At 44.7% G+C, this 21,850-nt stretch overlaps 1 protein-coding gene across 1 annotated transcript in view; it reads right to left on the bottom strand.

Moving 5' to 3' along the window:
• LOC147618044 (uncharacterized) overlaps window positions 1-17,642 on the bottom strand; it is a 32,038-nt gene extending 14,396 nt beyond the window's left edge. The window contains exons 1-4 of the mRNA XM_086775280.1: window positions 17,126-17,642; window positions 1,319-1,453; window positions 993-1,190; window positions 828-889 (exon numbers count right to left, since the gene is read on the bottom strand). Coding sequence (XP_086631406.1) covers window positions 828-889; window positions 993-1,190; window positions 1,319-1,453; window positions 17,126-17,527 — 797 coding nt within the window. The 5' untranslated portion in view covers window positions 17,528-17,642. The remainder of the gene's footprint in view (window positions 1-827; window positions 890-992; window positions 1,191-1,318; window positions 1,454-17,125) is intronic.
• Window positions 17,643-21,850: the final 4,208 nt, after the last annotated feature.

The raw sequence follows: 21,850 nt of genomic DNA, 5'->3' as shown, positions 1-21,850 counted from the left end.
GAAGGGTTCCTCTATGGTGCCAGAACCAGTGCTCAAGTAACCACGGATCCTCATCTAGCATGAAACCTACAGCATGTCAGTTGCTCCACCTTGGCACTCCTCATAAATGGGACCTTACAAATGCAAGTGTTATGGCACGAAATAACTTGATCAAGCACCTGGCAGCATCCTTTCCTATATGACATTTACACTTCTTTTAATGCCTTCAGCCTCTCCCTTGGCATATCTCTACGCATTGGCCGCCTCAGCCACAGGCTAAGCCCTCGCATATCCACCCACCTCAGCCACAGGCTAAGCCCTCACTAGTGATCCTATAATACTACACACGTAACTTAGCCTCACTTTGATAGGCAAGCAGCAAAGAAAGCAACTCCTCATTAACTTGCTCTCATCAAACCAACCCCCTTGGTTCACAAAAAACTAGGGGTGCAAAATGCTCTCATCAAAATCCTGTGGAGACAGCAAATCTAGGCCATGATACTCCACAATGCCAGCCCTTGCCCAGTCTGGTTATGGGCTGGCTGCCACTCAGATGCATCCCTCCAGGAGCCGTCTCCCACATAAATGCCGCCCATTTGAAGACCTGCTGGACTTGCTGCCTGGCTGGCACCACACCTGCCCACCCAGCTCTCTGCCATATGCTCCTGCTGTGCCTGGCCCATGCACCTGAACTGTATCGTTAAACTGGCTAGTGGCAACGTGTGACGCAAGCAAAGAGTGCCCAGTCCCATGTGGAACAGTAGCATAACACCCATAGAGTACCAGTGTGCACATTTTCCCACACTATCCTCGACTCAAGGAAAAATACATAACACAAAAACAGATACCTGTGTGCGGCAAGTGCACAATCCGGCCCAACTGTGATGGCACAGAAATACCTTTGTGTAGACTGCAAAACAGAAGCATTTTAGAAGCATTTAAGGGAATAACATAGTTCATGGTGGTGTAAACCCAGAAAACAATATAGCCTAAATTTCTTTGCAAACGATTACCTGATGCTCAAATAGCGGTGGGGCCATAACACCTGCTATTACCCCATCGATGCAAGTAGAGGTCCCTCCAATATTTCGACTCACATTCCAGACTTGATGTGGCAGCCTGTATGCACTAAAATCCACGTCATTGACCACATCATTTTTCCCCTTCCATGCCCGATCCTCGGCATCCTGCAGACACCTGTGCAAGAATGGCTATGCCCCAAACATCATGAGAGTCTGATCAATTCACACATCCATGCATCTAGCAATACTTCTTACAGAATATGAATGACCACAAAAACAGCATAATTGATAAAAATAAGTAGATTATGATATTGAACCTGCAAATCCAATGTGTCGATGCGCACTATGGCTTTAGCATACACCACGCAGAGTTCCTCCACAGAACTATGCTGTGATGATTTGCTATGGCTTCCTCGAACTCGCAGCTGTAAAACTGGACCGCCCTGAAATGTCTGTGCCAAAAGAACCAGGACAATTTGTTTTCAACACGTACCCCACACTCAAAATCAAAAATGACGTTTTGTGTTTTCCACATTAGAGATGTGTTGAAGCCCTCTTGGCACACTTGTGGCCAGGCTCTTTTACCTAGGGATTTTATAAAGACACTACGGACAGTTTTCTTTTCGTTGTAATTTTCAGCCTCCACTCGTGGATTATAGGCTGCCTTTTCAGTTTGTGGTTCTCTTGCTCGGCTTACAGCCATTTCTTTCGACTCCCTATAGGTTTTTGTAACTATCTCTAGTTGTTGATACATAAGAAAAGATCCCCTACGCTTTCAAAGGATTTAAAAACTCTTAAGGTTGCTCCTTCGCGTACACTGGATTTCAGATTTTATCTCTCTTTAAAGAGTGCTTTGCCCAGCAAAGTCGTCTGAGAAGATTAATACCATATAGTGTCATAATCAACACCATACCAAAGTTGACTCCTTTTGTTAATCCATACAAGATCCATACCGTAAGGCTCTTCCACATGGTGATTAAACTTGATAGAAATGCCACTTCAAACAGAGATCCTCCTGTCAGAATACGCAACGGAGATGATGACCAGATCTGGGAACACAAGAGCAAAACGCAATGCAGAAAAATAACAGCACAAGAGATAAGAGTGGTAGAGGTGTGTAACTCTGCTCAATATACACAAGAAGATCCCGGGAATGATACAAAAATGACAAGGGGGCTGGGGGCCATTTTATATGGCCCCCCATCAGCAATCGGCCTGCTGTAGGGCAGCCGACAGGACACATAAAATCCCCACGACTGAAAATACTCAGTCGGCCAGCAGCAGAGGGGGTCGGCCAGCATCAGGGAAGTCCACGACCCATGCAAATCAGTCAGTCACCTCAAGAGACTCCACAGATGCAGTCGGCCAGGTTCAAGGTCCTCCTGCCACTACAAGACTGCCTCCCATGCCACATAAAAATAGGGAAAAATACAGAGAGTGGGTAAAAATGAGAAAACACCTCATAAGGGCGGGCACACCCACAACAAAGGCCCTGGTGTATAAAAACAGACAGGAGATGACTTCTAACACCCCCTCTCAACTCCTGGCTATGAAACCAAGCACAGGGAGCTGGGGTGCCGCCTGAGCAAATCCTAATCCGGAACCACAAAGCCTGGAGTATGCACCTCCTTCTGCAAGTAATCAACTGCCACCTGCCTGGCTTTCCGAAAGGTCCCCGTGGAAAGAACATCCTCATCTACAAGAGGTTCTTTGTCCCGAATACTATGAGACATCAGAGCATAAGTTACCTGTTCAGTTTCCTCTGACTGACGAACACAAGAATTACCAACATCAGTACTGGAAAGTTCCTGCCAACTGTTGCCATCTACTGGCAAGCTATCCACCATCTGGTCCCGGAAAGCCTGCACCTTCAGCGTATCCACACTTGAGTGGCCATTACCAGACTGCCACTCATCACAAACCTGAGGACCTGGGAGAGAGAGTGCTGAAAGCTTGTAAACTCCATTCTCCACTCCGCCTTCCCAAACTACCTGGCCTGTTGCTTTGTCCCGGAGAGCAACAAAGTGCTCATCAAACTCCACCCGTACGCCAGTCTTGCAAACCTGATGCACTGACAACAGATGAAAACCAAGTGACGGAACATACAACACCTGGGAGGATTGCTTCCCCCCTTTGCCATCGAGAACTATCTCCAACCTGCCCTCACTGTGAACTGGGATAGTGGATGTATCCCCAATAAAAATGTGACCAGAAAACCTGGAAAGATCCTGTAAACCGGAACGGGAAGGAGTCATGTGCCTGGAAGCACCACTATCTAGAATCCACTCCCAAGTATCCGTTGCGGAGAGTCCTCCAATCTCCTCCCTGCCTGGACAAAATGAAACATCGGTGTCCAGCACCTCCAAGTGCACAGAAGCCGGAGTCTTCATGATTGCTGCCGAGGAATCTTCACCCTTCTCGGTCTTCCGCTTGGGACACTACCTCCAATAGTGGCCTTTCTCACCACAATCATTACAGGTCCTCTCTGCCTTTAGTTTCTCGCGGTCAGTAACGGACTTCTTCTCAGAAGACTTCCCTTTGCCCGTGTTACGGCCTTTCGACCGTTGGCCAGTTAAGGCCTCCGAACCTCCACCCTGAGGAGGGTTCGTGAATCGTTCCTCTTCGTCCAAGACCATGGGCACAAGCTCCTCCCACGTGATGGTGCTGAGCCTGCCACCACTGGTAATCAAAGACGAGTAAAATGCTGAGTACTGAGAGGGCAAGTGTGACAGCAACGTTATGGCCATGTCCTCTGATGATATCTCCTTCCCAGCTTGAAGAACTTCCTGCTGAAGAGCCTGCAGCTTGTTAATATGCTCCCGCATCATCAATGCCCGCATCTATACTTCCAAGAAAATCCTCTTCATGGGCGATACCCTGTTGTACCTCTGGCCAAAGTCATATGCTTTACATGATTGATTACCTGCGGTGTGCAGTTGAGAGAGATAAAAGAACGGACCCTGGCGTTGACACGATCCCACATCTGTGCCTGTGCCTCCCGGTCCTTTCGGATCGACGGTAACTCCCCTTCCTCTACTTCCGGCCGTGGAACCCCAACAACGACGAAATCAGCGAGGTCGTAAGACTCCAGAACAGATTCCATCATAACCTTCCATATGCCGTAGTTGTTCCCGTCCAACAGACGGTCCACAGGGAACGTGGGGAGTGTCGGGATCTTCACATGCCTCTCGGCCATCTCAAACATATCTGCCATTGAGGGGATGTACTCTGAAAAGGGTGGGTGGGTGGAGACAAAGAAGAACTAACACTTGCAAGTGGCTGTCCAGCAAATCAGCCCGCCGTCCTCTTGCTTCTCCTCTTCCCAAACAATCCACCAATCAACAACACAACAGTCCCCCTCTTGCTCACACAAATCCCAAGAACTATCTAGAGCCTAGGCTATGATACCATGTCAGAATACGCAGCGGAGATGATGACCAGATCTGGGAACACAAGAGCAAAACGCAATGCAGAAAAATAACAGCACAAGAGATAGAGTGGTAGAGGCCTGTAACTCTGCTCTACATACACAAGAAGATCCCGGGTGTCATGACCCTGTGTTTTTCTCTGGACAGTATGCAGGTGTGCACGGGGACATGGTGGACAGTGTGAATGGCATCAGATTGGAGTTAAAAAGGAAGCCCATGTGTGGACAACCCCAAGTGTGAAGGGGGCAAAAAGATTTTAACTTAAAAGGTTTCAAAAACCTTTAAAAATCATTATAATGCCCTTCATGAAAGAAAACGTGGCCCTTATGCTATTTTGGGGCCACGTGTGTGCTTTTCTGAAGAAGAGGGGCTGGCGGGCAGAAAAGAGGCGCCTATCTCTTGATGAAGGTGTGCTTTCCGCAGGAGGAGGACTACTCTTACACGCCGGTTTCCTCCTTTGCACAGAGGCGGCTGCTGGACAGAGGAGTACTTGTGGGATGGTTCTCCTTTGCAAGGACAGCAGGCTCTACAGCCTTCTGACAGGTTGCAGAGGGTAAGGCGTTAGTGGCTGTGGGACTGGCTGTAGGCGGACTGAACAGCCGCGTTGCAGGTACAGGTGTCAGTATGCCACACTCTCTCTCTCTCTCTCTTGGCAAACGGGTGGCTGCAGGCAGCGCTGGACAGAGCAGCGCATGTTTTTCTCCACGCACAAGGGGCCGGACTGTAGGTGCAGGACTTTTCTTTATATCCCTTTCTCCCACCCATAGAAGGCGGCCAGGACTGCAGGCCGTTTTCAGGAGGGGAGGTGTTGGGCTGAACACAAGCAGGCTGAGCAGGTCTCTCTCTATTTTTCTCTCTCTTGGAAGGAGCGGGTTGAAGGAGGCGCTGAGCCAGGACTGTTTTGAGACTGTGTACATGGGTTATTGGCTGCAAGTACAAGGTCACTTGGTTATGTTTCTTGGCATGGGAGTGATACAAGCTCGCATGGCTGCGTGCTCATGGAGCAGATTGTTCTCTTCCTGCTAGAATGGAACAGAGGGACCTACAGCTATGGGCATCTCTATGTTGCCAGATGTTTCATGAGGGAACAGGTAACTAGATATATGCCGTTGTTGGCACTGTTGTTGAATGGTGCTATGAATGGTTCTGTATAGAAACAGGACAGAAGTTTCAAAGGGAAACAGGCCTAAGGGTTTCATGTGGAAACAGGTCGTAGGTTTCTCGAGGAAACATGTTTTTGGGTTTCTCCAGGAGATAGGTCACATGCAGGCAGAAGGTACAGGAATGGACACATGTTTGGTACAGCCTTGCTACTGATTGGACAGGGGACAGGGAATCCATGACAGAGATGGATAGTACCCTTGGAAGGTAGAGAGGGTTGGTACAGGTGTGTCGACTGTATGGTATGCCGTGCTGTGATATGAGTTCTCTTTGAGAGACAGTTTGGGAGTCTGTGTTGTGATGCAGAAGCACTGGATGTGTCAGGGTGTGATGCTGTTCATAGTGTGAGAGGCAATGGATGGTTGTGGCAGCCTTGATTCATAGGAGAAAACTTCTGTATGCAGATTCAATGTGAGAGAGTCTTTCGACATGAACAATGGCTAGACTTGTTTGTGGATGCCGTGTGGATTGGAAGCCATGATGCAGGTTCTTTGCAGGCTTCAGGAGTTCTACTGTGACGGCTGAGTTCCCAGCCTTATATTGTAATCAAAGCTCTTATAATCAATTAAAGAAATACCGCAAGGGGCACCACTGCGTTTTGGGGCCAATCAGTGTCCGTGTACTGTTTGCAGGAGCACTCTAGCTCCCCTTGTTTGTTTTCCTTTTCTAGGTCCTCAATGGCGTTGAAGTGTTTTATGTGCGAGTGTTTGTTTCACCGCCCGTCAGGCCGGTTTCACCGAGAATGATACAAAAATGACAAGGGGACTGGGGGCCATTTTATATGGCCCCCCATCAGCAATCGACCTGCTGTAGGGCAACCGACAGGACACATAAAATCCCCACGACTGAAAATACTCAGTCGGCCAGCACCATCGGGGGTCGGCCAGCATCAAGGAAGTCAACGACCCATGCAAATCAGTCGGCCACCTCCAGAGACTCCACAGATGCAGTCGACCAGGTTCAAGGTCCTCCTGCCACTATAAGATTGCCTCCCATGCCACAGAAAAATAGGGAAAAATACGGAGAGTGGGGAAAAATGAGAAAACACCTCATAAGGGCGGGCACACCCACAACAAAGGCCCTGGTGTATAAAAATAGACAGGAGATGACTTCTAACACCTCCAGCATCAAATGGTACGCACACCCGCTAAGGGTTTTCAAAAATTAGAGCTCACCACATGATATGAATAATGATACTTAAGCAAACCTTCTTAATTCAGGCCCATCACCATCATCAATGAGGTCTTGGATCTCTGCACATAGGTTAACTCAATGTCACAATTCTACATAACTTGATTGTTTCACATCAACTATCACCATTTGGTCACCTAATTGGTCCACCCATGCTTTCTCATCATGTATGTACATTGGATGGGTGTCCATGGCAGTTGTATATGCCGGGAATTGATGCCATTCATGTGATATTGTGGACCTGGCTTTCCGTTGGGACTTTAGCCTCTATGTACATGCTCGGAAATGCCTGGTGGATTGGTGTTCCATTGGGTCTGGTACCTCGTGAATGGGGATTGTCCATACTAATGCTGCATTGCATAGCATCTTTATGTGCTTTGCTTGCAATTGAAATTGCATGTTGTTTTCATGCTTGCTTAACCAATGTGTAGTTCGGGGTAAGGGGACGCCCGCTCGTGAACAGTGCGTGTGAAACTGTCTACTAACATGGTAATGTGGCATGTGACAGGTGGTAAGTAGTGTCATATACCTAGCCTTAGGAGTTAGCACTAATTTATAAGTGAGTGTGTACACACTTCATTAAGTTTTGGGTGACCAAAACTCACTTATAAATTATGACCAGCCCGGTGTTTACACACACTGATGTCCGGAGGTGGACAAAACCCAATGTCCACTGCCCAGACCTTATCCCCTTTGTACAAAGGGAGTAACCAGCCATGTGTCCTTTCTAGCTTGCTCCACAAAGCACCTGCCTACCACCTAGAGTGGACAACTCACCACCTCACTCTTTCCTCTCTCTAGAAGAAGGCGCCTCCTTCATCAGGGCTTTTGAGCTGTATTTTCTGCACTTTCTCCTTCTTCCCAACTCCATATCCAAGCTTGCTAAGGTGTTTCCCAAGCTTCCAAGAGTGTTTCTGGGTGCTATTCACTCTCCTACACACTGCCAATGACTGAAATTCAGCAAAACAGCTCTCGTTCTTGCTGTAATTTCTGGTTTTTTTTGCTGAAAACCCTAATTTTAACCTTCCTTTCTCAAGTTGAACCATAGGGGAAGCTTTCCCAGGGTTCCCTTTATGCTCTGGAAGACTTTTGTCGTGAAGAATTGCGACAAATTGAAGATTTCAACACTCCAAGCACATCCATCGTGAAGACTTCCGTTGTCATCGACTCTACTTGCAATTGGTAAGCTTTTATACTTAAATATGGAAGCAAGTAGCAGGAAGGAGAAACCGGATTACAAGATCACATACCCTGTGTAGTGTTCTCTTGTCCTACGTGCTCTCTTCCATATTGTTGCTACCATGTGTTGGTGGAACAATAGAGAGTAGATGGTAGGGAACATGGGCACTTGCAGGGTAGTGTGAGTTGAAAGTCTACACCGACAACCACTTGTTTACAATACTGTATTCATATGCATTGGTATGGAAATCTGGTCAGAAATGCCCATGACACTATGTACTTGATTATCCCAAGATCAATATACCTTATTTAAGGGAGAGGCCGGCCGTTCCGGCTCATTGTGTGTCTCTTGTCAATTCAACAAATTACTTCTTGTATTAAGCATGTTGTCCATCAAATCTTGGTGTATTTAAGTGTATTGATTAGCATTGTGTTCAACCAAGTTAGATTGGTATCAGAGTATACGGTTCTCTTTCACTTCTATCGTGAGAGACGATCACTGTGAACACTAGCTATCTCTACACTTAGAACACTATGGACAGCCATACAGGGAAGGTTGCAGATGTTAACACAAGAGACGGGGACAATGAAATGCATGTCTCCAATGCTTTACAGGATGAGCAAACTCATGTGGTGCACAACAAGGAACATGAATATGTGGGACAGCCGTCCCGTGGCAAAGAGAAAATGCAGGAAGAAGAGTCCATAGTCTTGAGGGCTGAACTTACTCGTATGCAGACTCTTCTCCATGCACAACAAGAAGAATTGAAGCTCTACCGCCGTGAGGATCCATTGGTACACAACCATTTGAAAGCCAAAAAAGCTAATGTAACATTCGGAAGCTTCTGGGGAGATCGGTAACTTCAATGCTCAGAAATTAGCACACTTGTCGTGACGAAATTAACGCACAAAACTGAATGTAGATATGCAGAAAAATAGAGAGAGAGAGAGAGAGAGAGAAGAGGACACATTATTGGGTCGGTTGAAAATGTGCATGCACAACACATGCAACATGGGCTACAATTTTCTATTGGTGCAGGTATTCCGCGTATCTCTCATGCCACTCGTGCCTTCGAGTGTGCTCGTGAGGGAGAAGCTATGGCTGAAAATGCACCAATGCATGTTGAGGAGCCAGCCATGCCTCATGTTTACAGGACACATGTATCAATGCCTTATGCATCACCTTTTGCTCCTAAAATGATGCCAGTCCCAGGGGCTGTCCCAATGGACAAACATGGGGAAAAACATGTTGAGATGCAAACACATGCATCAAAGTCTCATGACTTCAAAGCCGGAGACAAATCTGTGAAATTTGACGCATATGATGGGGAATATGATGCATCAAAGGCACTTACTTCTATTGCCCAGTTTGATATTGCTTAGGCACTTACTTCTATTGCCTAGTTTGATATTGCTTTCAGTGATGAGAATTTCACTCAAAAATCCATGATTCGGCATGTAAGCATGTTCATGAAAGACACTGCTGCCCATTGGTGGCTCACGGAGAAGCTCTCACCGAATCCTGTTAGATCATGGGAAGAGCTCAAGTTGAGGTGCTATGTCCAATTCTTGTCTCCCAATGCATTGAATGAGATAACAATGAAGTGGGATTGGGTGAAGCAAAATGAGGGAAACAGTGAATGCATATGTACAAAAGTTTTGGAAAGTGCTTTTGGAGATTTCTCCATTTATGCATGTCACCGAGGCGGAAAGGAAGAGAAGGTTTCAATCGGGAATGCAACCCGTTTACAAATCGGGACTACAAATGTATCCTGGTCACACCTTACACTAACTAATCGTAGCCGCCACTGCCATCGAGTAATTGGAACTCAAATTGAGTCAATCCAACAAGGCTAAACCCTCATTTCAAGGCAAAGAGAGAGCTGTCTAAAACCTGCAAAATAATGGACAGCCACCTAAAAAGGACTAAAACCAAGATAAAAATGGTCCAAAGGCTGAAAATAACACTACCAAGAAGCTTCCCTTCAAAGTGAGAGACTATGGTCTCACTCCGGAATAGAAAAAGTAATATATGAGCGAGGAGAAATGCTTTACTTGTGGTAGCACCGAGCATATTGCAAATGCATGCCCAAACAAGAAAAAGCGTGATAATGCAAATGCATCAAAGCCCAATGTACATATGGTTCCAGATGTGCAGGGCAACACTTCACATGATAGCAAAGACAGGGTTGTATGTAAAGCTTGGGGACAGCTTAAGGATCAGCCTGCTTTGTTCATGTTTGATGATTGTGCAACAGAGAACTTCATATCTACGCAGATGGCAGTTGCTTTGGGTATGGAAGTGGAGGACATGGGTCCTCAAATTGAAGTAGGGTAAATGAGCTTCTTGAGAAGAGTTTGGTTCAGCTAAGCTTTTTCCCATATTGTTCACCCGTCCTCTTGGTTTAAAAGAAGGATGGATCCTTTCGTATGTGTGTGGATTATAGAGCTTTAAATAAGCTTACCATCAAGAATCGGTTTCCGATTCCACGCATAGACGACATCCTTGGCAAATTGGATGGATCGGCATGCTTTAGCCGAATTGATCTCAAGAGTGGGTATCATCAAGTGCGTGTAGTGCCTGAGAATGTACACAAAACTGCTTTCACGACAGCATTTAGGCTTTATGAGTATCTTGTTATGCCTTTTGGTCTTCCGGCTACATTCAATAGAATAATGGATCGCATATTCCGTGGGTACAGAAAATTTACAGGTGTCTTCTTTGATGACATCCTAGTCTTCTCGAAGACCGAAGAAGAGCATAGAGCTTATTTGGCTATTGTTTTTTAAGAACTCCGTAAGCATAAACTCTTTATAAATGCAAAGAAGAGTGAGTTCTTCTTGTCAGAGATACATTATCTTGGACATATTGTATCCAAAGATTGAGTGTGGATGGATCCTGCAAAGATTGATACAATTCGGAATCAGCCCGAATTGAGTTCGGTGTATGACATCCGTAGTTTTCTTGGATTATGCTCTTACTACCATAGGTTCCTTCGACACTTTGCATGGATAGCTTCTCCTTTGCATGATTTAACAAAGGAGGCCACATTCATATGGACTAATGTAGAGAGGGATGCGTTTCTCAAATTGAAAGATGCAACTGCTCATGGTCCAGTGTTGATTGTTCCGGATTTGCAAAAGCCTTTTAGTGTGGAATGTGATGCATCTAGAAATTGCATAGCAGCTATCCTAAATCAAGAGAGACATGCCATGGCTTATGAGAGTCGTAGATTGCATGATGCATAGCTATTTGGCATTTATGAGAAAGAGCTCTTGGTTGTAATTCATGCACTTACAATATTGAAACATTACCTTCTTGGGACTGATTTCACTGTGAAAACAGATTGCCAGAGTTTGAGCTATTTTCTTACCCAAACTAAGTTGTGAGAGAAGCATATGAGGATGGCCAATTTCCTCTCTATGTTTCATTTTCAGATCTTACACACCCCAGGAAAGAAGAACGTAGTGGCAGATGCATTGTCACGAAAGCTGTATGTAGCAGCTATCTCGGTTGCCTCTCCTGGGGACTTGTCTGCCATGCGTGATTTGTATCATACGCATGCTGATTTTGCCACTATTTGGACTAATTTGATGGCTGGACATGCACATGTCTCTTATGTGATCAAAGAGGGTTATCATGAAAGATAATTGCCTATGTGTGGTGTCTGACATGAGGCAAAAGGTTTTGGATGAGTGCCATGCTCCTCCATCTGCTGGTCATAGAGACATAATGCCTACTAAGCACATGATTGAGCGGTATTTCTTTTGGCCAGGTATGCAGAAGAACATAGAGGCACATATATGTGCATGTATCACCTGTCAAAATATAAAATTTGATAGGCAAAAGACACCAAGTTTGCTTCAGCCATTGCCTATTCCCACGCATCCATGGGAAAGTATTGGCACAGGGCTGTAGGCGGCTGCAGGAAGTGTACAGCTGTGTGGGTTTCTCTCTCTCCCCTACATACTTCTGGGGCATCAGCTTGGTGTTTGTTGGTTCCGAACACATAAACACAGACATCCTGTTGATGGCGCTCAACTGATGGAACTTTCAGCCTCTCTTTGCTTTGGTTCGGGTCTGTTTTGGAAAGGGTTTATGGACTGTTTCGTGGCAGTGCATGTGGCTACGAGAATGAGCAATTCCAGGACTGTTTTGAGATCAGTTCGAGGACTGTTTATGGGCTGTTTTTGGTTGGCTGCAAATTCAGCTCCGGGCTTGGGTTTCCGGCTGCAAGTAGAGGTCACTTGGATGTGTTTCTTGGCATGGGAGTGATGCAAGCTCGCATGGCTGCATACTCATGGAGCAAATTGTTTTCTTCCTACTGGAAAGGAACAGAGGGACCTACAATTATGGGCATCTCTAAGTTTCCAGATGTTTCATGAGGGAATAGGTAACTAGATGTATGCCGTTGTTGGCACTGTTGTTGAATGGTTCTATATGGGCATCTCTAAGTTTCCAGATGTTTCATGAGGGAATAGGTAACTAGATGTATGCCGTTGTTGGCACTGTTGTTGAATGGTTCTATATGGAAATGGGTCAAAGTTTCAAAGGGGAAACAGACCTAAGGGTTTCACGTGGAAGCAAGTCGTAGGTTTCTCAAGGAAACATGTTTATATGGTTCTCCAAGAGAAAGGTCACATGCAGGCAGAAGGTACAGGAATGGACACATGTTTGGTACAGCCTTACTACTGATTGGACAGAGGACAGGGAATCCATGACAGAGATGGATAGTACCCTTGGAAGGTAGAGAGGGTTGGTACAGGTGTGTCGACTGTATGGTATGCTGTGCTGTGATGCGAGTTCTCTTTTGGGAAACAGTTTGGGAGTCTATGTAGTGATGCAGAAGCACTGGATGTGTCAAGGTGTGATGCTGTTCATAGGGTAAGAGGCTATGGATGGTTGTGGCAGCCCTAATCATGGGAGAAAGTTTCTGTATGCAGGACTCAATGTGTGAGTGTCTTTTGATGTGAATAATGGCTGGACTTGTTTGTGGATGCCGAGTGGATATGAAGCCATGATGCAGGGTCTTTGCAGGCTTCAGGAGTTCTACTGTGACGACTAAGTTTCCAACCTTATTGTAATCAAAGCTCTCTTATAATCAATTAAAGAAATACCGCAAGGTGCGCCACTGCGTTTTGGGGCCAATCGGTGTCCGTGTACTGTTTGCAGGAGCACTCTAGCTCCCCCTGTTTGTTTTCCTTTTCTTGGTCCTCAAAGGTGTTGAAGTGTTTTGTGTGCCAGTGTTTGTTTCACACCACCCTTTTCTTTGGTCTGAAGACCGAGGCCGGTTCACAGACCCTGTCCCCATGTCTTCTTCCACATGTCTGGTGTCCGAGCATGGATTTCATTATGTGAAACTAGGAGGGCTTAAGCCACGGTCTCTGCGAGGGCGTGAGCCAAGCTCTAGTATGAGGGCACATGTTTGTGCGTGATCTCGGAACGACAGTTTCTTGTTCACTTCCCTCCAGGTGTATGAGACTGGTGGCCAGGTTATTTAGACTCTTTCGATGAGTCCGGCATCGGCTACTCCCCCTCTCTTGGAAGGAGGCACAGGGCTGTAGGCGGCTGCAGGAAGTGTACAGCTGTGTGGGTTTCTCTCTCTCCCCTACATACTTCTGGGGCATCAGCTTGGTGTTTGTTGGTTCCGAACACATGAACACAGACATCCTGTTGATGGCGCTCAACTGATGGAACTTTCAGCCTCTCTTTGCTTTGGTTCGGGTCTGTTTTGGAAAGGGTTTATGGACTGTTTCGTGGCAGTGCATGTGGCTACGAGCATGAGCAATTCCAAAACTGTTTTGAGATCACTTCGAGGACTGTTTATGGGCTGTTTTTGGTTGGCTGCAAATTCAGCTCCGTGCTTGGGTTTCCAGCTGCAAGTAGAGGTCACTTGGATGTGTTTCTTGGCATGGGAGTGATGCAAGCTCGCATGGCTGCATGCTCATGGAGCAAATTGTTTTCTTCCTACTGGAAAGGAACAGAGGGACCTACAATTATGGGCATCTCTAAGTTTCCAGATGTTTCATGAGGGAATAGGTAACTAGATGTATGCCGTTGTTGGCACTGTTGTTGAATGGTTCTATATGGGCATCTCTAAGTTTCCAGATGTTTCATGAGGGAATAGGTAACTAGATGTATGCCGTTGTTGGCACTGTTGTTGAATGGTTCTATATGGAAACGGGACAAAGTTTCAAAGGGGAAACAGACCTAAGGGTTTCACGTGGAAGCAAGTCGTAGGTTTCTCGAGGAAACATGTTTATATGGTTCTCCAGGAGAAAGGTCACATGCAGGCAGAAGGTACAGGAATGGACACATGTTTGGTACAACCTTGCTACTGATTGGACAGAGGACAGGGAATCCATGACAGAGATGGATAGTACCCTTGGAAGGTAGAGAGGGTTGGTACAGGTGTGTCGACTGTATGGTATGCTATGCTGTGATGCGAGTTCTCTTTTGGGAAACAGTTTGGGAGTCTGTGTAGTGATGCAGAAGCACTGGATGTGTCAAGGTGTGATGCTGTTCATAGGGTAAGAGGCTATGGATGGTTGTGGCAGCCCTAATCATGGGAGAAAGTTTCTGTATGCAGGACTCAATGTGTGAGAGTCTTTTGATGTGAATAATGGCTGGACTTGTTTGTGGATGCCGAGTGGATATGAAGCCATGATGCAGGGTCTTTGCAGGCTTCAGGAGTTCTACTGTGATGACTGAGTTTCCAGCCTTATTGTAATCAAAGCTCTCTTATAATCAATTAAAGAAATACCGCAAGGGGCGCCACTGCGTTTTGGGGCCAATCGGTGTCCGTGTACTGTTTGCAGGAGCACTCTAGCTCCCCCTGTTTGTTTTCCTTTTCTTGGTCCTCAAAGGTGTTGAAGTGTTTTGTGTGCCAGTGTTTGTTTCACACCGCCCTTTCCTTTGGTCTGAAGACCGAGGCCGGTTCACAGACCCTGTCCCCATGTCTTCTTCCACATGTTTGGTGTCCGGGCATGGATTTCATTATGTGAAACTAGGAGGGCTTGAGCCACGGTCTCTGCGAGGGCGTGAGCCAAGCTCTAGTACGAGGGTGCATGTTTGTGCGTGATCTCGGAACGACAGTTTCTTGTTCACTTCCCTCCAGGTGTATGAGACTGGTGGCCAGGTTATTTAGACTCTTTCGATGAGTTCGGCATCGGCTACTCCAACAAATACTTTGTTTAGGTAATATGCATTCATTCTACACATGCATGGAATTATCTGGCTTGAGGCCCTTGGAACTTTGTACAAACTAAAATACTCCAATAATATACTCAGTATTAAGGGGGGGTCGGCCCGTTCATGGCCCCAATGGTGGTGTCATTGTGCAATTCTACTTTCAGCTTGGTTATTTCGTTTGCTGCAGTGTCCATTTGCTTAAGTGTTGACGTGCTATCTATTTCACAAGGCAGTATCCAAGAACGTTCACACCTAGCCAGGTGTATTATAGTTACTCTGAACCATAGCCAACTTTCTCTCCTTCAGCTCCAACCCATTGAAATTGATTGGAAATTATCCTGAGCTTTTCAATCAACATTTCTTCTCCGATTTTGACCTCTTGTAAACAGATCAAATCTAATGGATCTTGCTGATCTTTTAGCCAATTATGCAACCACCAAGCTTTTTTGGGGTCTTCAGACCTCTAATATTTCATGAGCCTATCATCATTTAGCCTTTAAACGCTTTCTTCCTCTTCTTGGTTCTCACCTATCTCTTGTTTTGGTTTTTGATAATCCATGATTTCTTATGTCCTCCAGTAGTTCCACGCCCTCCTGTTGTTCCTCCAAAGCTGCAAAGCTGCAAAGCTAATGGAATATTTAATAGGAGTTGTCTACTCATTCACAGTAGTTTTCATGTCTTTGTTCCTCCCTACTTCTTTTCATGGCTGCGGCTTATTTTGGTTCGAGTTATCCTCTTCTTGGGCTTGATTTTGATGCCTTTCTCTGTGGTCAGGGGGTTCTTTGCTGGGCAGGTTCTCCTGTGAAGGCAATCTCTGGCTAGGTGTTCTAAGCCTTCACAGTGGAAACAGGATTCTGGCAAAGAACTTTGGCTAGAACACTTTGGTCAGACTCTCAGATCAGTGATCCTTTCTTCCTGCAGATTCACTATCACACAGGCTCTATCGACTGGTTTTAAATCTTCCAGGCTCTGGTCCTCTCCTACCTTCTTTAGAATTGGGCCTATTGCAGGGAAGAGTTCCTCCTCTGCAATTTCCAATAGTTCCACTACCCAGCAAGGAATCTCCTTCAATAGTGCTTGTTGCACATCAAAGTTGGGTTGCCAAGGAAAGACTACTACCGGGCTTCCTTTGCAGAATTGAGCTTCTCTATTACTGAGAACCCAGTTGACAGAAGTAACTTTCCTAGAAATTTCTACCCAGGTAGCGCATTTCCTCTATCCCATGCCCTTTCTCTACCCAATTTTCTGTTATCCAAGGTGCTAGGTCTAGGTCTTTGGATTCCGTCTTTTGCAATAAGCCATAACACTCTTGGTGGAAAATCTATTTTTAGTACAGGACCGAGCAAGCTCAGAAACACAGTTTTTTCCTACCTGCTACTTTTTGGTGATTACCTTGAAATAAATCCGCTTTTGTTTCAGGACCAATCAGAGTGTCAGCTTCGGGACGCACCAACTCCATAGGTATAACTGTGTTACCTTAGTCAGTGTCTCCTATTGCATGCTCTGTTGATTTCATGCACCTTCCCTCATTTACTTCTATTCGACTTTCTTTGAGGATGTTTTTCGGCCCCCTGACTTGAAGTCCCTGGTTTTTTCCCATCGAATCTAAATACCTTTCTGACAGGACGCCTGGTCCCAGTCCTGGTGGGGGGATCTTCTAGATACGCTCACTGCCAGTGAAATTGTTGCTGGTTCCATTAGTTCTTGTGTACCCAATCTATCATTCCCTTGACATCCTCGGATGCTCCCGTGATCTCTTCCTATCAAGACGAAAGTCAGATGGAGCATTTGGCAAAGCAGTACCCAATGACGGAGCTCAGCTGGCAGCTCTGAAGATAGGTCTAAAATCCCATGATTCACTAAATATTATAGATCAAAGAACCCAACAATGCAGTTCTCATGAAAAATGTAGGACAGGTAAATTTAAAGAGCCAAAAGAATAATTTACTGAGAATTAATTATTGATGATTTACCTGTCTATGCAGCAGGGAGCCTTTGCTGGAATAGAAGAGGACGGATCCTTGTGACGTTCCGAGGGCGACGACGGACCATTTGCGGAAGGCCAACCACTGGATGGCATTGATGTGTACATGGTGATGCTCTTCCTGTGCAGCTTTGTTGCTGTTGACGGTGGGCAGGCGGAGATGGGCGGGCGGGGGCGCATCGCCCTCGTTTTCTTCTGAAGGGCCCTCCCAGCCTACGATGAGGGCGTGGGAGCCCTTGGCCAAGGCCAGGAGGTGCCCAGACATGGCCAATAAGAGGGCGGGGTCTTGGATCCATCCCTCTGAGGACCCCGCCCCCACGCTGCTCAGATCCGACACGATGAAGCCGCAGTGCCGCGTCCCCTGCGGCCTCTTCTTGCCGCCCAAGTTCATCTTGGGTCCTGCAGGAGCAGATCATCAGACTCTTAGTCGTCTAACAGGAGGTGTCCGGCCAGAAGTACTGCCAACGAAATGCTCCAAAGGCTTTTGTATAGCTAAGGTTATAACCTAAGGTTGGCTTAACTCTCTCTCTCAACTTTTTAAAAAAAACAAAGCCTCTTTTGTGTGGAGGAGTTAATATGTGATCTCCTTAATAGGACTGGGAGTAGATGTGATATGAAAACTTTCTGTAAATGACTTTTTTGTTCTGTAAATATAAATATATAATTATTGTTCCCAATATGGACACCAAATTTCGTTTTGCATTAATTAATTAGTTGAGAGACTAGAACCTTAGGAGCATAGCATTGCATATACGATGTAACGTTTGGAGAAAAAAATGAGATTATGTGGGGCGTGGAAAAAAAATTCAAAAAAATAAAATTTGAAGACGTCGCCCGATTCTTCCTAACCGCCTCAAAATCTGAATAAAAGGCAAGGCTACGACATGGCCATTTGAGGCTATGGCCTCCAGCATCTACCTTGAACATAAAGCCCCACCTAGATATATATCCTAATCTAACTCTTCTTACATTAATGGAAAAGACAAACTTAAATTAAACATAAGTGAAAAATATAAGTACCTTGAACATAAAGCCCCACCTAGATATATATCCTAATCTAACTCTTAACTACCATGTTTTTATGGCATTCACATCAGATATGATTAGGTTTTACAACCTTTAAAGCTTTCCCATGAACTTACATGTTGAATCAGATATTCCACTTGATCTACTAATATGGCATATTTTAGATTAAGGTTCAACACCTGTGGCACAACCCGGTGGGTTGGATTCAAAGAATCTTGACCTGAGCCCACTAATTCCCTTGATTTTTGATAACTCAGAGTGCATTCCATTCCCAAAACCCTTTTTAAGCTTTCAAAGCTTGAGCAACCACAGGTTCTTGAACATTGTTTTCCCCCTACAACTTCTCAACCACACCTTCAATGTGCGTGGGTTGTGGTACTAGTACTTCATCCATCTCTTGGTCCACAACCTAGTCATCAGGGACCACCAGCTCTACAATGTTCACCTGCACATCATTATAACTTGCTTTCTCCTCTTGAAACTGTTGTGCATCAGCTTTTAGTACATTTAAACTGCAACATATCCACTTCACTGCTAAACTCTCCAGCATCCTTCGGTTCCTCCTGTGGATTTTTCACCTAATGATTAGTTTGCAGATACTGCTCCCCTTTTTGCATGTCAATCTTCAAAGACTTGCTTTCCTCATCTATACCCTCCTTAAGGCCACATATCTGACACATGAGTTCCTCATTCTACTTTTGCAACTCTGAAAACCTGCTCAACCAGTTGTGCTTCATACTCAAACATAAACACTAACTGCAAAGAATGATATGGCTTGATAACCCATTGTTCAACTCTTTCTCTAATCTCCTTCCTTATTTTGTTGCCAACCTGAGTTAAAGTTTACTTCAAAACTCCCTAATCTACTCTAGTGATAAGAACTCCTTGAATATCCACTTCCTCCTACTCTAGAAGTAATCTTTTCTCCACTGTAAAGGCTCTATCCTCTGGATAAGTATTTGATTCTCAACCTGTAAGCCTACATTCTTTTCACATAAAACACTAAGCTTTGTGTGCATCCTGTCCTGCAATTCTGTAGTCCACTCTTTAAACAACTTTAGGGACATTTGATCTTTTAGTACCTGCTTTCAGAAAATCCTCCACTTGCAGCTTCCTACTTGCTTGTTCCTAAGCCATCTGGTCATGAAGCTAGACCAACTCTTCTTCCTTCTACTTCAGCAAAGTCCTGTATTGATACCTGCCCTTGTGACTAAAAACCTTGATTTTCCATAGTCAAATAGGCTATCTTCTTGTCTTGCTCCACTAAGAAATCATGAAGCCCTTTTCAAAGCTTTCAAAGAATTATGGAAATCACTCACTACAAATTCCTTCATGCTACCTGGTACAGGGGTACTACCAAAACTGCTACCTGCTCCACCCCTTGCACCTAATTCACCTGCCATGTTCATGTCTACATTGTAACTTCCTTGGCTATATCTAATACTGCCTGTCTTAGATATTCCAAAGTCTGGTTGTTTACCCACAGCAATAGAACTCTCCTACAAAACACCCTTCTTCCCATTGATCTTTAGTTGTTTTACCAAACTTCCCTAGAAATTTAAGCTCAACCCCTTCTTTAGGTCTTACTTCCAACAAATCATCCTTTACCACCACAACTTTCTCTGGTGTCAACAACACTTCCCTAGCTTTCTATCTAGTATACCCTGTTGCCAACAAGTCTTGAAAACTTGTCATCTTTTCATCATCTTACTCAAACCCCAGCTCTAGACCCTTTGATTCTAGACCCAACTTTCTCTTCTTACCTTTGCCATCACCGGCTAGAATCAATTGCTTCTTCCTATCCTCTTGAATTGGTGAATCAACTTCACCTTGCCCGACACTCAGTATCTGTTGCCCTTTTGAAAATAACATAGCCAAAAATGCTCCTAGTTTGGAATTAGTCTGGGTTTTTCTTTTGTCCTTCACCTCAACTTCCTGCATAATATGATAAAAAATGATAGTAGTCTAATTGACAAATCCGCCTTTCTCTGCATAGTGTAAAGGAGCATAGTTCTATTTACTCATTTAAACAAACTTCATAAGCTGAAACACCCTCTCCAAATACCATTTCATCTACGACTTACGGGGCTTCTCAACATTCCTTTACATATAGTAACCCTTGGTACCCCCTGGAGCACCAAACTCTTTCTTCTCATGATAGCATTACTACATATAGTAACCCCTAGTACCCCTTGGAGCACCAAACTCTTTCTTCTCATGATAGCATCTGAGCACTTGGTTACTGCCACATCCTCCGAAACGTGCAGCTTAAACACCTCCCCTATAAATTATGGAGTAAACTTTATGTCGGTCAACAGATGTCCCTCTGTTTTCCTCAACATCTCCAATTGCACCTTGGCATAGAAATTACATCTCCAACTATCACACGGCAAGTTAGCAAAATCCTATAAGCCTATTTTCCTCAACCATGCTTCATTCTCTTGAGCATCTAAATCTAGGTGCACTTTGAAATCAACAAAGGATCCATTAACGCAGCTAAAGAATTTGACAGATCGGCCTGACTGCGCATACCTGGCTCGCCTTCTGCTCCCATAGCCTCTTGCATGAAAGGGTATCATTTGGCTCCTTGTATAACAATAATGTCACTTGTTGAGGAGATCATCTTGGCGGCATTCCCTCAATCTGCTCCTCTAGCATAGCAAACTCTCTTCCCCTTACCTGCTCCATGCTCACCGTAGAGCATTAAGCTTTTCCAAATCACTAAACCACTTCATGCTTGCCACCATAGTCACAGGCTACTCCAGATGCTCCTTAAATACTAGCACCGGATTCAAAAGCTAGTGCAATGTCAATTGAATTGGAGCATGCATTAATGCTTCAAAACAGTTCATCATCAGACCCTCTTAAAGGTTCTTATTACATGACCAAAGTACATGGAGATTTGAATATTCCACAAATTGATTAATAAAGAAAATAAACCATAAACACCATAGCATAACTCAAGAGCATAAAAATCAAAGAACACAAGATTAGGTGAAATCTTGCCCCTTGACGTGTGTGGCTCTCTCCCACATGCGGTTTTTAAATCATAATTCATAAATTTATCCCTTGAAACCATAAATAGCATAGCTTTTCCAAAATTGGGCTTTTACAAAATTGAACCATAGTCCAATGCTTTTAAAGTATTTCGTCGAAAATAAACTTTGCCCAACATATGTATAATGGGCCAAACCATACAAAATGAAATATTTTGCACACATGTGCATGGCTAGATAATTCCATCCAATGTCCACCTTGGTTGTCCCGAGCTTATGATCTATACTCAAAAACAGTCCATAGTGTTGGATCATAATTACTTTGGATTCACTCATAAAAATAATAACAACAAGAGGTAAACATTATCTAGATTCACTCTTGATTATTCACTGCTATGTGAAACATAATTATTTGGATTCATTCTCACATTGGATTCACTCACAATGTCTTCACACCTGTCACAGAGTTGATTAGATTCACTCACAATTAACTCGCACATTAACACCACACGTCTCACACATGTTACCATTGATTGAGTTCACTCACAATCAACTTAGTTTGGGCATGTCTCACACGTGTTACCGTTGATTGGATTCACTCACAATCAACTTAGCTTGGATACCCAAGATATTCTTTTCACTTATTGGGTCACCCAACAATATAATCAATTAATTATTATAGCATCCCAATT

Source organism: Cibotium barometz, chromosome 35 (assembly GCF_041138505.1).
Source record: "Cibotium barometz isolate CiBa-2024 chromosome 35, ASM4113850v1, whole genome shotgun sequence".
Classification (NCBI taxonomy): domain Eukaryota; kingdom Viridiplantae; phylum Streptophyta; class Polypodiopsida; order Cyatheales; family Cibotiaceae; genus Cibotium; species Cibotium barometz.
This window is presented reverse-complemented; position numbering and strand designations above follow the sequence as displayed.